The sequence below is a fragment of the Triturus cristatus genome, chromosome 4_1, assembly GCF_964204655.1.
Source record: "Triturus cristatus chromosome 4_1, aTriCri1.1, whole genome shotgun sequence".
NCBI lineage: Eukaryota > Metazoa > Chordata > Amphibia > Caudata > Salamandridae > Triturus > Triturus cristatus.
In genome coordinates, this window is record NC_140585.1 from 1198459407 (window position 1) to 1198476313 (window position 16907).

Genomic DNA, 16907 nt, shown 5'->3' on the forward strand with positions numbered 1-16907 from the left:
TCTATGTCTAAGTAGCGCTTATCCTCAGGTTGTGTTCACGAGTGCTCAATGCTCCGAGTGTGTTCACCTGTGCTCAATGCGTGCTATGTCCAAGTAGCGCCGATCCTCAGTTTGTGTTCTCGAGTGCTCAATGCGTGCTATGTCCAAGTAGCGCCGATCCTCAGTTTGTGTTCTCGAGTGCTCAATGCGTGCTATATCCAAGTAGCGCTTACCCTCAGTTTGTGTTCACGAGTGCGCAAGGCGCCCTATGTACGAGTAGCGCTCCCTTTTCAAGTTGAGTTCTTAAGTGTGGTGCGCTCCGTGTATGAGCGGCGCTTTATCTTCAAGGGGTGTTCATAAGTGCAATACGCTCTGTGTACCAGCAACGCTTTATCCTCAGGGTATGCTTGGAAGTGCTCCATGTGTTAGGCAGACGTGCAGCGCGTTCTCCTTACGTTATGCCCAGGAGTGCCTAGCCCTTGATGTAAACGAGTAGCGCTTCAACCTCAAGTTATGCTCAGTGGTGCCTAAGGTTCAAAGTATACGAGAAGAGCTGTATTACCACGTTATGCTCATGTGCATTTGTTTCTTTGTAGACACCCGTAGCGCCGTGTATGCAGGCCCCGGCCCGCAGCACTGGTGAAGCTCATGCTGCAGGGATTGCTGAGGTAACCGTAATGAGATGCGGTAATGCAAATGTTAATGCGTATAAGTTGAGATACATTGCCTTCTAAGAAACTGTGCGTGCTCCTTTGATTAGATAAATCTGATTAATTTGCATTCACCTTACTGTGTGGCGTCCCTTATTGTGTGCGTTTACTGCTTCAGAGAATGTGTGTGTTGTATGGTCGCTTAACACATAGGCCTTTGGGTGCCCAGCCGCTCGTGTCACGTTACCCCCTTAAGGCTTGGAGACCCCACGTCTTACACTGTTGTCCTCAGGCTACACCATTTATGTGTCGTTAGGCGATCAATGAGTATCACTGCCACTTATGTATTTGTAACAGATCTTCCTGTTAAGTTTTAACAAACAAACAATATGTATGTTCGTATATCTTTTTTTATCATTCTACAGGCCCCTTGGACCCCTGAAACATATGTGTTTTATGCCCTGAAGAAGGTGACACCCCAGAGAAGGGGTGACAGCACCGAAACGCGCGTCGGCGTGTTTTCTTGTTTTCCTGTCCCTCGAACAGATCTAAATTATATGTATCAACCCTTGGTCGAAACATTTTCATTAATACAGATCGAATGTTTTGGTGATAAGTGTGTAGTATAGAATTAGGCTGTGAATGGGATTTTGAATGCTTGATTTGTATGAATGAGGTATGTCAGGCTGTCCATTTAAATTGTTATTTTGTGGGGGCTACTATTGATGTTGTACATATTTTATTATACAATAATCACGAATTTTGACACTGAACAATTGTGTTATGAATATTAACAAGACATAAATAAATGTTGTCATAATAACTGATTTGTAAAATTTTTCTTTTGTTCCATATTTGGTCCAGCCTGAGTGACTTTTTGATATAACGACTTACTAGCGTTTATATAATTTAGATAGGTGGAGCAACTTCCTTGTCTTATTGACTTTTTGCTTCAAGGCCAGTGCATCCAGGTTATCAGTTACAGCCGCGGCATCAGGGGAGGATGCCAGATCAAAATGGATGTTTAAGTCACATAAAACGGAAAAATTAGAGGTGGAGCTCACTGATTTGGCTATGATATCTGGGAGTTCCCTACTAAAGTGGCCAATAGATCCTGGCGGCCGATAAATAAGAACACCAGAAAAGGTACATATCGGGGAAAAGCCGTGAACAAAAAAAACAGCTGTCACAATCAGGGATCAAACTGGCTGTGATTTGAAATTTTAAATTATCTTTATAGATGATAGCTAGACCGCCGCCTCTACTTAATTCACGATCCTGTCTCAGAATTAAATATCCCGGAGGCAGGGTTTGAACTACCGATGTAGATAATTTAAGTGTAACGACTGAATATGTAATTGAATTAAATTTAGATTCATAACTTATACATTTGTCTTAAGGAGATGTCCTGAAGATCTGGTCTGGATATGGTCCTCCTTGACTATGTTGGACAGCAACAGCGTGGGTGACCTGTGGGATAAACATTAGCAGGCTGTACTGTGTGGGGGAAGGTGAAAATACACAGCATAGGGTCACAAGAGAAAACAAGGAAGAGAAAGGAGGAAAACAATGACGAGGTCTTCGATTTGCAAACACAGGACTGAAACGAAAATATAAAGAATACAAAGGGAGTTGCAAAACATTTAACATGAAATTGAAGGAAGACGATAGCAAGTTGTGGATTGTTTTTATTAAAGTCCATATTATGTTACTCAGTTGTAGCATTTAGGTTATAATGCTTTAACCCCTTGAGTGCCCCGCCCTTTCCCCCTCCTGTGCCGGGCCTTTCATTACCGGGCGGGGTCCATGACGAGATAGTCTCGTCATGGGCACAGAGCAACCGCTCTCCATGACGAGACTATCTTGTCATGGGCATAGAAGGGGTTAATAATCTATGGGGCTGGAATCAGAATGGGATGGAGATTTTAGACTCACTTACCATGTTGTCAGAAAGTCTCACATTTGGTCAAACTAAAGAGATATGCTCAAAATGTTGAATTTGTTGAACGAACAGGGCCCCGGTAAACAGAACTGACAAGAAAATGGAGCATAGCAAATGGAAAAGACAATTCATAACAGAGAAGTGGGAAATTGCAGGGGTAAATAAACAGTGTTCAAAGTTCAAAATAAAGAGCTCCTCTTCATAGCAGATGGTAAGTCTGTGAGGTGGGAAATAGTTAATGGTAAGTTAAATCATGCAGGACTAGAGGAGGAAGTTATTGCTTAGCAGGCTGGGTGACAATGCATTGAAATGGAAGAAACAGATCACTGGGGTTGGAGGAATAAGTAAAGAAGCAGGAGAGGCGGTGCTTTAAATGGAAATGTAGAAGTGCAGATACTCACTATCTCAGAGTAAGGTTTACTACTGAGTAGTGGTGGTACTCTTTCATTTAAAATATTCTGCACCTGCTGAGAAGTGCTGGTACTCTCCCTTTCAAATTGGAGACGTGCCTGTACTCAGTAAATGATAATACCTTCCCTTTTGAAGCACTCATGCTAAAACTGTGTTGATAATTAAAGAAGTTGGATAGCCAAACGGTGTGAAGCCAACCGTAGACTGTAACACAAAGGTGCATGAATGTAAAATGTGTGCATTTGGAGGGCCTGGGATACCTTTCCGTGTCATGGGGTAACTCAGCGATGTTGAAAACTGGATGAAGAATAAATGTCTATGCCTCATAGTTTAATGACATAGGCACTGCTCTTATGGCTAGGTGATCTCACCTCTGTAAAATTCGACTGACCCTATTCCTTGGAGATCTCACCAATTTAGTCGTGGAAAATGTAAACTTTATGGGTCATCTTTGACAAAGAGATGCTGTTCATCCCAAAAATTAACAATGTGGCCTGGAAGGCTTTGTTCCACCTCAGTGAGCTCCGTGACTTCCTAGCATTGCTAAAGATGCCATACTGGATAACCTTGGTAGTACTTGCAAGTGGAAACTCTTGAGTGGACAACTGTACTTTTTACAATGGCCTCCCATCCACAGCCAACAAGGACATGAGTGAACACCTCTCTCTTCCCGGGCCTGAAAGTAGAAAATGGAGACAATCACCCCTGCAATGGCGTGCATGGACGATTGCTGTGCACCTCACAAAATTGTGAATCTTGTGATACATTAGTACCGGTGTAGATGCCTACAAATCGTCTCCCAAAACAAGCTATGACTCACTCCAGTCTGTGTGACACTCTGCTCAGTATGAATCAGTGATGCAAAGGCTTGCTGCATACATGTGTGGTAATGACTTCCATTCTTCCCCCTAGGTTGGTGAAGTGAGTACCATTAAACTGGATATTTGCAATGCCCGTTGTTTACAGTGGTGTATTGTATGAAGTGCTAAATAAAAACAAGTGATCGTTATTTATGCACTTTTAATGCCTAACCCTGTGAAACGTCCTCTGTTTGGTCTTCAATTTCACTGCAGCCTTTGAAACAAATTGCAAAAGCCTGAAAACATACCTCTTCTAACAAGTGTTTGAAGAATCCCAAAACCAACATTCTTTATTAAAGGGGTTTGTAATGTTGGTCCATGATGGCCAAAGCTATATGAGGTGTTCAGGATAACCAATGACCATGCATGGTTTCCATTTAGAGCACCTGCATGTAAATTTTTCTTATGTGGATATCTTAAAAATCGGATATGTCTCTGAAATCGTCAGTGATGTTATGATTTTCTTAAATGCCTCTGAATGCTCTTCCCTTTATTGGTGTATGAGCGCACTGAGCCCACCTTGTGACAATGTGAGATTTATATACACTTAACATAAATAAATTGAGGCGCCAACTGTCTTAACGTTGCCTCTTAGCCTTTTCTCTTTGAAGACAACACAGTGGTTAAGACTTTGATTATTTTGATGGTGATCTTATGCCTTGCATTTCCCTCTTTGTTAAGTTCAATAGTTTGATGGTGATCTTATGCCTTGCATTTCCCTCTTGTTGAGCTCATTAGTTTGATGTTGATCTGATGCCTTGCATCTCCCTCTTTGTTGAGCTCATTAGTTTGATGGTGATCTTATGCCTTGCCTTTCCCGCTTTGTTGAGCTCATTAGTTTGATGGTGATCTTATGCCTTGCATCTCCCTCTTTGTTGAGCTCATTAGTTTGATGGTGATCTTATGCCTTGCATCTCCCTCTTTGTTGAGGTCATTAGTTTGGTGGTGACCTTATGCCTTGCCTTTCCCTCTTTGTTGAGTTCACATTACTTGCAAAGATTTGTATATTAATAAAGTGATCTCACCTGACTCATTTCTTTAAAGAAGACATCCCTTAAATTTGATATATTCTGAAAGATAGTTACATAGCATCCAATTCGACTGGAAAGAGAAACATAAATGAGAGTCAGATGAAAAAGAATACAGTAAGAAAACAAGGAACACATTAACCATGAATCGTCAATAGAACCCATTCCCAAATTTAAATTTTCAGCTCTTATGACAACTTGATTTGGTGATTGGGTGCGCTTCTTTGTCACTAAGATGAAGGTAAGAAATGTGATTTGGTATTATCTAGAATCATACTTACCAACCTTACCAATTTTGGAGGTTGGCTACCACTTTGTAGAGGTTTTAGAGCCTACCAATTTTGCAGTACATTGCTACGGCTTTTACTGACAGCCTGTGATGACAGTATTTTCACATCTCAGGCCAGCTTTAAAAAGCAGTGTAATGGAGTTGTTTATATTGTCTCAAGGGCATGTCATAGGACTGTTGCATACTACTGCCGTGTTGGTCCCTGTGTGCAGTGGTGCGGGTGAGCACTGTAAATAGCAAAGCACGTGACGACCCTGATGGTGTCAAGGAGAGGGAAAGTTAGCAGACTACTTCCTCATGTACAAATAAGGCATTACAATTGACACTGGTGAGATACTCTCCTCTGTACCTTTATAACTATATTTAGTGTGACAAGTAAATGAAAATAAATAGAGGAGTGTCCAATATTATTCTTTAGCTATCCTTATTGAGATTTTATGTTGTACGGTTAAGTGGGCATGGCATTCTATGCAGATGTTACAATATCAATACCAATCTGGTACAATACGTTCTCTCAGTTACAGACGTGCATGCATCCTGGATGGCCTCTGTTCCACTTAGTTACTGTCACCTCTCAGCTTGCCATGCCCAGGCGCATCTACGCCTGCCAGTGCATCGCAACCTGCCTCTGCGCCAGCAGCAGCACTAGTCCTAAAAAGCAGGCCCGCAGCGGTTATAAAGCCCCAGCAAGGTGCCGGCGACGCAGTTGCAGTCTGTGCATCCTGTGATTCTATTGACATGTCTGTGACCTCTGTCCAACATGTGCAGGCTACCAAGCAATCTAAGAACATGTGAATTATGTCCGCTCCAATAGTGCTACAGTGCGGGCATTCAGAGGATGCATCAAGGTAGATCCTATTAAGTCTAGCAGGGGTGAGGTATGCCCTATGTAAGATGTTACGTTGTATGTATTAGAAGGGGGTGTTGTGGGATACCCTCCAAGGGTGTAACACTGTTCTGTCCTATAACGTCTGGGTTAACATTGCGAGCTATATCATCCTCCCAAGCTCATCTGAGCAGTGCTAATGGATCCTGGATGATATGTATGTGAGAGGGCATTGGTGAGCCAAGTGACCAGCCAGAGGCCTGTGTCCATTAAGTGTAGCATATGCATCAGCGGTTGTGGGTCCTATTTTGTGTCTACTATACCCATAGCTTCTCAATTTCTATCACCAGCTTTCTATACGCTAGGAATTGGCCCACCGGGAGTACTGTTGATCTATCAACTGGTCAAAGGGGACGAGTACACTGCCTTGGAACAGGTCCCCTAGCATTTCCACTCCTGCCAGTCCCCAACGTTCCATCCCTTCTCGTCTGATTTGTTCTCAAAGCACTCTTATGGACCGTAGGGGGAACCCCGGGGTGTACTGTGGCATCTTCATTATGATCCGCAGTGCTAGTCTGTTACTCCCGTGGGCCACTTGCGGGAAGGAGGTATAGTGTTGCATTCGGGAGAAATAGGTCTTGCACTAGTTGAATCGCTCTCCTCTCGGGTGCCAGTCCTATTTCCACTTGATATCTTCCTGCCAGTCAACAGGCAGGCCACTGCAGCTGTGCTGCTAGATAATAATGCTTAAAGTGCAGGTCACCTAGCCCCCCTCTCTCTTTTGGGAGGCCACGCTGCACCTGCCTTTGTTCCAGAGAAGTCCCCCTAGCATTGTGTTCAGTGATCTAAATATGCTGTGGGGAATGTGTACTGGTAAACTGGTGAAGTAATACAGGAGATGCAGGCCCATCACCATTTTGGAGATGAATAATAGGCCTTTCACTGTTTGTGGGAGGGAGCACCAGAAAGTGATTTGGGGTTGGAAGGAGGCAATCACCTTCATGAGGTTACTGTCTATCAGGTCTTGGGTCAATTGGTAGATGTTAATGCTCAAATATCAAAAGGTATAGGACTTCCAGCAAATGGAGTGGGAGCCTACTGCAACATATAGCGGTGGGCAATCTAGGTGAAGTGGGAACAGGCAGGTCTTGTCCCAGTTGATCTCCAGCCCCAAGGCAAGTTTATAGGCACCCAAGATATGTTATCTGAGCAATACCTTCTTGGCTATCTTTAACGTAAATTAGGACATCATCACCATATAGGGAGATACCGTGGGTTGTCTCCAACAGGAATGCCCCACATCTGTCTGGCCTGCCTGAGTCTCTGGGCAAGTTTCTCATTGTCAGGGCAAAGAGTAGAAGGGAAAGGGAACATCCTTGCCATGTGCCCCTGCCAACTGAGTAGGGGGCCTATAACTTTTGTCCAATTTTCACCCTCGTCATGTGCTCCATATAGAGGAACTTTATAATTTTCTGCAACCTGCCTGTTATGCCCATCATGACTAATGTTACGAACATGTACTCCCAGTCTAGGGTATTAAAGGCTTTTTCATGGTCTAGGAGAACACATGCCGCAATTTGCCAGCGTTGTGGGGCTGTTGTGGGGTTTCTTCCAACAATCTGTATAGCCTTCATATCTAAAGTGTCATGAATCTAGTTTGTATGAATCTCTTTTAACCCAGGTGGACCAGGGTTGGCATATGTTCTAAAACCGCATCGCTATGGCTAAACTGAGGAACTTGTAGTCACAGTCTGACATGGATAACGGTCTGCAGGAGGCAACCTCAAGTGGGTTGCGGCCTGACTTTGGAAGTGAAACCAGTAGCGCCTCCTGAATGGTTGGAGGCAATTGCCCAGTGGTAAGGCCCGTTGTATATAGCTTTAGAAATTTAGAGATCAATGCTGCCTCATACGTCTAATAGGACTCAATGGGCAGATTGTCTAGTCCTGGAGTTTTACACGTGGGGGAATCACAAATGACTCTATGACATTCTTGTTCTGTAAGGGGGGCCTTTGAGATCTTCTCTGAGTTCCAGCAACAAAGCTGGCAATGGGACCAAGTGTAAGAACTCAGGAATCTGGGCCTATCAATCAACAGGGAGCGGGTTATAGAGTGTGCGATAATGTTCACTGAAGGCTTTGTGGATTTTGGCCTGGGTTGTGACTATGGGTGGGTGAAAAATTCTGCTCTGCCGGCGAAGTTCAAAGTGGAACATGGAGATCGAGCAAAACTCCACCAACTGCTGCTTGGCAGAGTTTTTTCTTGTGCATGGCTTCCCATCGCCTTTTGGAGAGACTTCTCAGCACAGCAGATTATGACCGTTCTCGTTGAGAAAGCTGCTGCTCAAGTAGAAAATCTACTTGAGCGGCAGAACGAAGCAGTGCCATCTGGTGCACTGCGTTGTGCAGTTCGAACTGAGTTTACAGCCCAGAACAAGCCCCCAGCACTATAAAATCAGCACAACGTGCTGTTATCCGCCCCCTTGCAAAACTCCACGAAATCTCGAAGAGCTTTTATGTAACTCCAAGGAATTCCATGGATTGAAATTCCGCGAGTTCTGCACATCCCTAGTTGTGACCACTGTGGTTGGAGAAACATGAATGGCAGTCACTGGCTCAACGTTGATACCACTCCTCAGCAGCCATGTTAAGAGGAGGCTGAGCTTATCACCTTCTGCATGCATCCTGCCCTCGTATGCGCCATAATCTATGCATCACAGTGACTCCAGCAGTCGGTGTGGCGATTCCTCTCCTCAATTAGCTCGGCCCTCGCAGCAACGTCCTCCCGTGCAGTCCGCTCAAGGGCTCCAAGGGCAGTTTTAACCTGTGTTAGCTCGCGATGAAGAGTGTCTCGCAATCCCACAATGCTATGGATACAATGTCCTCGGTTGTCCATTTTAGGGCCTCCCACACCACATGTGTGGTGGCTGATCCCCAGTTGTCGGTGATATAGTTGTTCAGGGCAGTTCTAGTTGATACTTGGTATGCCAGGCCTTCTAGTGATGCAGGCTGTAAGTGCCAGGTTGGTACTGGTGGAAGCGGTTCTCCCCAGGTGACTTGTAGGATGAGCAGGTTATGGTCTGATGGGGTCTTCCCCAAGTATACAGCCACTATGACATTCCTTTGTGTTGTGCTGTAACATAGGAAGCAATCTAGGCGCACATGTAAGTAGTGTGTTGGTGAATAGTAGGAGTAATCCCTAGTGTCTGGGTGTATTGTTTTCCAGTTGTCTGCTGAGAACTAATGTTTGAGCCATTGGGACAGGTAGGATGCTGCGCCCACTGTGGGAGAATTGGATGGGGGTGGGGTTGTAAGCGGTCAAGCTGGGGGTCTAATACACACTTAAAGTCCTCTCCAAAGATCCTGGGTTGATTGGACCATCTGGTCAACTGTGATGTGAAGTGCACCAGGAACTGTCATTGTACTACATTCAGGGCATAGATGCTACCCAACAGTACTTTCTTATCATGAAAGTGTCCCCCCACAAACATGTATCACCCCTCACGGTCTGTTTCAACTTTCGTACTCTTGAAGAGCATGCAAGATTGGATCCATATGAGTTTTTCCCTGGTGTAGCACGAGTAAGTATTGCTTTAGCATTGGCCTCTCCAAAAGTTTTTGTAGTTGAAGGTCCTCTCCTTTAGCGGAATGTATTTCTTGGAGGAACACAATGTGGGTGCCTCTCCTTCTGACATGTTGATGTACTGTGTGGTGTTTTTTTGCCGTGCCCAGCTCAGACAGTCCATGTTAGTAGCAAGAGTTTAGCTATCTGGTGGTGATAAACCATTGTCTGCAAGGTAAGAGGTGGGGGCTAGGCGGTGACCTCTGGGGACTCCACTTATGGGCCTATCTACGTGTGTAGCAGCAGGTGTGTATGTTTTATGGCTCGGCAATAATGGTAAACATAACTCTCAACTCCCAACCCTAGAGTGGCAGAGTAACATCTTGCTGCCCAAATAGGTAGCATACAATTTCACATGTTGGAGCCCGAGGCATTGAACCTCGATTTCCAAAAGGTTTCCATGTGAACAAGGGGGGTGGTCTGTCTGCAAAGATGGTCAGGCAGTTGGTGGCTACATGCTGTGGTGGGGGGGGGGTTTCATTTCACCCAGATTGACACCATGGAAATCAGGATCGTTGGACCATCCAGGTCTGGCGCCGTTTGTGGTGTGACCACTGGAAGGTGGGCCAAGACTGCGCTGATATCCGATGAACTTGCCCTGCCTCCAAGTGTGCATCATCAGTGTCGTTGCGGATCCTCCTCTGATCCCACGTTTTGGTCATGGCTGTGAGCTCCTCCATCTGCTTGTCTTTTGCTTGGGCAGGGGTTTGCACCCCTGTTGTCTGTCTGTCACTTCCCTATTGACGCAATGACCACCCAATGGTGGTCAAATGGTGGTGCAGTCCAGAGTCCCGGGTTCATAGCATCATTGTTCCAGCCAGTTCCAGGCATCCGCAGGCTCTGTGAAGAAATAAGCCGTCTGGTTCGTTATGATTTTAAATTTTGCCGGTAATGACAAGAAGTGGGTGAGGCCAGCGGACCTCCGCTTCTTTTTTACTCCCAGAAACAAGGCTCTGCGGCGCTGGACCGTCAGGGTGTAATCCGGGAACAGAAGTAGGCAGGCTTTAATGGGTTTCATGCTCAGAGCTACTTGGAGGATGGTTTCCTTGTCCCTAAAGTTCATTATTTTGGCAACACCCGGTCATGGCGGTGTACCAGGTGGCGCTGCTTCACTAAAAAAAAAGGAAGACCGCCGCATATGTGCTGCTACAGTGGATAGCCAAGTTCTGGTGAAGGCGATGGGATCCACTCCCTACGTACCTTCGGGAAGCAAACAATGCACAAGTTATTGGGCCACGATCTGCCCTCAGCATATTTCGCCCTGCTTTTTGGCATGTGAACTCTGGCAACTATGTCTTTGACCTTTCCTTCAAGTTCTGTCATGGTAGGTTCTAGTGATTTCAGGGCAGTCTCCATTTGCACTACTCTTGCAGTGAGTTTGCGTTGGTCATAATGCTGTAGACTCAGTTCGGCTGCCACTGCATGCACTCTGCCTCCCAAATCTGCGGGATGTCCGTGATGGCCCCGCGGATTTTGTTAGCTTGGTGTTGGCAGTGTCCAAGGTCTCTACTGCTATGCTAGTCGGTGCCATGTCGTCTGGGGACGGCTTTCTGCATCCTCCACTACACCCTATGTTCAGTTGCCCAGGGTGTGCGCCCCACTGGCCCCCAGCGGTACAATGCACTGGATACGTTCCTCCTCTGTGATGCAGGTAATGATCGGAAAATGGTAGTGGCCTCTCCCCACCATTATATGCCGCAGTCGCCGGCATGCTATGGCCCTCCTTTCCCCCAAACTGCCAGGTGTGCGGAACGGTCTAGAGTGACGAGAAGTCCAGATGTTGGGGGCTGGGGTACACCGCTACCCAAGGCATGGTCTGATGCTTCTGGTAGGAGGATGATGTTGTTGGCCCCCTAGGATCCATCTCGCCCCAGAACCTGGGGGAACAAGTCATCCCTGGTCTAGGAGGGGCACGAGCAGTCTTACTGAAGGGGCGGTTCCAAGAGGAGGCAGCTTCTGTGTCCTGTGGTTTGGCACGGAGGAACCAAGGTATCTCATGCCGGTCCTTAGTCTCACCTAGTCTGCAGCTGCAGGTACAAGCATTGGCCTGTCATCATCAATAGGTGCCCTTTCTCCATAGCCTCACTCCATACTTGCAGTATCGTTTACACCAGGGGTGCTGTGTTGCTGTGGCGTGGCCAGGTTCTTGCACAACCAACCACGGCCATCAGTACGGCCCAGGCATGTAGAACCACACTCCCCGACCACTCCAGCAGTGGTTGTGGGCAGGTCCATGCGTGCCGTTGGTAGCAGCCACCGCAGCTTACTTCCGGGGATTCCACAGTCAGCGGCACCTTGACCTACTCCCCCTACTCCTGGCTCTGTGGGACTCTCTCCATGCCATGCCTCCTTCCCAGGCCTATGCAAGATGGGGCGGGAGTCACATTTCCACACAGCCCCCGTCTGGGCCTTCAGGCCCATCCGTGTGGCCGTAGCACAGCTCTCCCTGCGCTCTAAGTGTTCACCAATGTGGCTCATGCCTTCAGTGCTGCGCTCCCTGCCCATATCTCTCGCAGCAGAAGCGAGCCAGCTCTTGTGACAGGCTGCAGCCACCGCCGTCCATCCAGAGGGGATACTGGGTGGATCGTAGGCCGTACAGACCCGAGTTGTCGCCCTCACGATCGGTGCCACTGCTGTCACCTCTCTCCTTGACTGACTCAAAAGGCGGCTCCCCACAATTCTTCTGGTCCTCTGCAGCGTGGGGTGGGGATCCCCACTCAGCTCCTCTGTCCGGATGGGCCCAGATAACAGGTCCCCTGGCAGAGTGAAGCTAAGTTGCGCCTGCCATCTTGTCCCAGTGCTGCATCTTTTAGCCCAGCACTGACCCTGGAAAGTAATTCTAAGTGTACTTACCAGTAACTTGTATTTCCTTCCATAGGAATCCATTGTGTGGTTTTCACCAGAAAAGTTTCTAAGTGTCCAATTTTGATACATACAAATATTCCTCTAAAATCAGCCGAACTACGAATTCCGATTTACTCACCTGTTATCTGGAGAGAACCCAGGGCTGCATCCTTTAGCCCAGCACTGACCCTGGAAAGTAATTCTAAGCGTACTTACCAGTAACTTGTATTTCCTTCCATAGGAATCCATTGTGTGGTTTTGACCAGAAAAGTTTTTGTGTCCAATTTTGAAACGTACAAATATTCCTCTAAAATTAGACGAAGTACAAATTCCCATTTACTCACCTGTTATCAGGAGAGAACACAGGGCTGCATCTTTTAGCCCAGCACTGACCCTGGAAAGTAATTATAAGCGTACTTTCCAGTAACTTGTATTTCCTTCCATAGGAATCCATTGTGTGGTTTTTAGCAGAAAAGTTTCTAAGTGTCTCTTTTCACAAACTAAAAATAGTCCTAAAAATCGTCTGTATGACTTAAACACATTCTTTCAACTGTTTACAGGAGATTCACCAGTGCTGGATCCAGGATCCACCACTGAGTAAGAAAAAGTAACAATAACACTACTTACCTGCTAAGTGAATTTATAGAATAACATTGGTGATTCTATGTGAAAAAATGTCTAAGTGTCAACTTTTAAAATACAATAATATTCCTTAAAAATCACTACTGTAACCAAAACGCTTTTACTCAACTGTTTACAGGAGATGTCCAAGGACTGAATCTAGGATCCAGTCCTGTGGTTAGAAAAGTAATCCATAAAGTAACTATTTGCATTTGACTAAAAATTCACATTGAGCTCAATGTTGCATTGTGTTTGAAATTGTGTTGCCCATTGCAACAACTTTAACTACTGTACTTAAAGATCTATTGCCTATTTGCAAAGTATTTAAACTAAAGTAATTCATTCAGAGAAAGTATATTTTGTATTGTAATATATAATGTAATTATAATGTAATTAAAAAAAATAATCTAAAAATAAATAGTTTAAAAAATGTAGTAAATCAGTATCAAACAAATCAGTATAACAATTAATACATTAAAAATTGTCTTTTACAAAACCTTTGAAATTCACTGAAAAAACCATAGGTTTCAGGCCTGATATAGTTAGGAATTAGCATTTAAAAAACCTTTGAAATTCACTGACAAAAACCATAGGTTTCAGGCCTGATATAGTTAGGAATTGGCATTTAAAAAACCTTAGAAATTCACTGAAAAAACAATAGGTTTTAGGGATGTTATAGTTAGCTGGACATTTCACTCGAACAAAACCATTGAAATTCCTCCGATATAGTTAGTTGTACTAACGACATCTCGCGCGCCCGCAACCCACTGCTGATGATGTCACATATTACATCATTCATGACATGGTCAGTGACATCACTGATGACATCTCAGATTACATCACTGATGACATCACTGATGACATCATCCAGTGAATGTGGTTTGGTTCGTTATTTATATATGTATTAGATATATATATATATAGCAATTTGCATTGAAGAATGAGTGGATATATAAATATAAATATCTGGATGGAGGATTTAGTAGCAGTGTGATTGACTGTTTACTTGACTAATTTATAGTGTCTCACTAAATATATTGGATAGTGACTAAACTGTGTGAATATATGTATCACTTTGTCAGTTGGTTACTAGCTACGTGAAAGTCTATATTATTTATCGATTAGATAACTGAGTATTTGTATGGGAGAGTGAATGTGTGTGTGGTTCGGTGGGGGGGGGGTGTGACTGCCCAAAGATGTGTGAATAGTTGATTCAGTAGGTATATGAAGTTAAAACTACATGTTATAACAGTTGTTTGGGTGAGTGAATATCTTTATGGGTGTGGTGATGAGCCAATATATGTCTCAATGGTACATGTCCAACAAACTAGAAAAATAAAAGCCAGTGTATGTGTCAGTTGTTGTATAAAAATAAGTATACATAAGACTCAGTGATTGTATGAGTGACTGTATGGATAACTGTATACTTGTAATAGTGTTTTTATAACACACTAAGTATGAGTTATTATCTATATGAGTAGATGAAGTGGTGTTTTTATATGTGTATAGCTAAGTAAAAGTAAGTACGATCCATTGTTTGCATAAGTGAGTAGGATGACATCATCAGTAATTAGGATGTGTGCTGGTGTGTAATGTCGATATAGGTGTATAAGTATATTTGATAGTGTTCTATTGATCATTGACAGCATGTATGCGTGAATCTATAGGTAAGTGATTAGATGTGTGTATAGATCTAGGAATCACTGAGTGGGTGTTTCGAAACTTCTATTGGTGTGTCAATGGTTTTAAATCTGGCACTCTGTATTTTACAGTGCGTGATGAAAGGTTATACTAGTGTATGATGAGGTGTATCTGATTGTCACGTGGATGATGTCATCAGTGATGTCATTTGAGATGTCATCAGTGATGTCACTGACCATGTCATGAATGATGTAATATGTGACATCATCAATCAATCAATCAATCAACCATAGGCATTTGTATAGCGCACTGCTCACCCGGAGGGTCTCAAGGCGCTGGGGGGGGGGGGGGGGGGGGGGGAACGCTACTGCTCGAACAGCCAGGTCTTGAGTTGCTTCCTGAAGGCGAGATGGTCTTGCGTTGTCCGGAGGTGGATGGGGAGGGAGTTCCATGTCTTGGCTGCCAGGCAGGAGAAGGATCTTCCTCCGGCGGTGGCTCTGCGGATGCGGGGGGCGGTGGCGAGAGCGAGGCTGGCGTAGCGGAGCTGGCGGGTGGGCTTGTGGAAGGTCAGGCGGCTGTTGAGGAACTTGGGGCCCAGGTCGTGGAGGGCCTTGTGTGCGTGGGTGAGGAGTCGGAACGTGATTCTTTTGTTGACGGGGAGCCAGTGCAGGTCTCTCAGGTGTCCGGAGATGTGGCTGTGTCGGGGGATGTCCAGGATGAGTCGTGCTGAGGCGTTCTGGATCCGTTGGAGTTTCTTCTGGAGTTTGGCGGCGGTGCCGGCGTAGAGGGCGTTCCCGTAGTCCAGCCGACTGGTGACGAGGGCCTGGGTGATCTTCTTCCTGGTCTCGGTGGGGATCCACCGGAAGATCTTTCGAAGCATGCGCAGGGTGTTGAAGCATGAAGATGGGACGGCGTTGACTTGTCTGGTCATCGAGAGGGAGGAGTCCAGGATTATTGATTAATTTTCTTCATTTCATTTTTTATTTTAATATATTTATATTATTTTCTTTAAAAAAAAATCCAATGTTTTTCGGAGTCGCGCACTCAAAGTGTACACATCACGGTGGGTGCGCGCATTCTAGCCGCCATTTTAGAAAAGTCATGAAGGATCTGCGTATGGTGTGCGACGGCTTGCGCGTGATATGCGTGATTGGTATGCGACCAGTCTGCGACTCCTGCTCCCGCGCATTCGCGACACATGCGTATTACGGTACGAGATGTTTGCACGGTTGCGGGTCCCGCGTGACATCATATATGTGCTGGGGCGTGCTGGGTGCGCGACTCCCGCAAAAAAAATGTATGTTCCAAAATGATATGTATGTGTCTTTAATATACGTATTAAGGCAAGAGATTATGTAAGATATTCATCAAAATAATATATTTGTACTTATAATAAACTTATATTATTTTTAAATATATTTTCGCGAAGTCGGGTGCGTGCATCGTGAGTGCAGAAAACCAGGTCAGCAGAGCTGCTGTAGAGCCAGAGAACCAGGTCAGCAGAGCTGCTCTAGAGCCTAAGAACTAGGTCAGCAGAGCTGCTCTAGAGCCAGAGAACCAGGTCAGCAGAGCTGCTGTAGAGCCAGAGATCCAGGTCAGCAGAACTGCTGTAGAGCCAGAGAACTAGTTCAGCAGAGCTGCTCTGTAGCATAAGAACTAGGTCAGCAGAGCTGCTCTAGAGCCAGAGATCCAGGTCAGCAGACCTGCTGTAGAGCCAGAGAAACCAGGTCAGCAGAGCTGCTTTAGAGAGAGAGAACCAGGTCAGCAGAGCTGCTTTAGAGCCAGAGAACCAAGTCAGCAGAGCTGCTCTAGCTGACACTGACTGACTGACACTGACTGACTGACACTGACTGATTGACACTGACTGGCACAGATTGACTGACACTGACTCTGACTGACACTGATTGACACTGACTCACTGACTGACTGACACTGACTGACACTGATTGACACTGACTGACACCGATTGACTGACACTGACTGACACTGATTGACTGACACTGACTGACTGACTGACTGACACTGACTGACTGACACTGACTGACACTGACTGACTACTCTCTACTACTCTACTACTGACTCTCTACTACTCTCTACTACTCTCTCTCAACTACTCACTCTCTACTACTCTCTACTACTCACTCTCAACTACTCACTCTCTACTACTCTACTACTCACTTGCTACTACTCTCTAC

The 16907-nt window shown here is 45.3% G+C and overlaps 1 protein-coding gene across 2 annotated transcripts in view; it reads right to left on the reverse strand.

Moving 5' to 3' along the window:
* BIN2 (bridging integrator 2) overlaps positions 1-16907 on the reverse strand; it is a 210956-nt gene that overhangs the window by 90243 nt on the left and 103806 nt on the right. For both annotated transcript variants that reach the window (XM_085654491.1, XM_085654492.1), the window contains one exon: positions 4868-4943. In XM_085654491.1, the coding sequence (XP_085510617.1) occupies positions 4868-4943 (76 nt within the window). The remainder of the gene's footprint in view (positions 1-4867; positions 4944-16907) is intronic.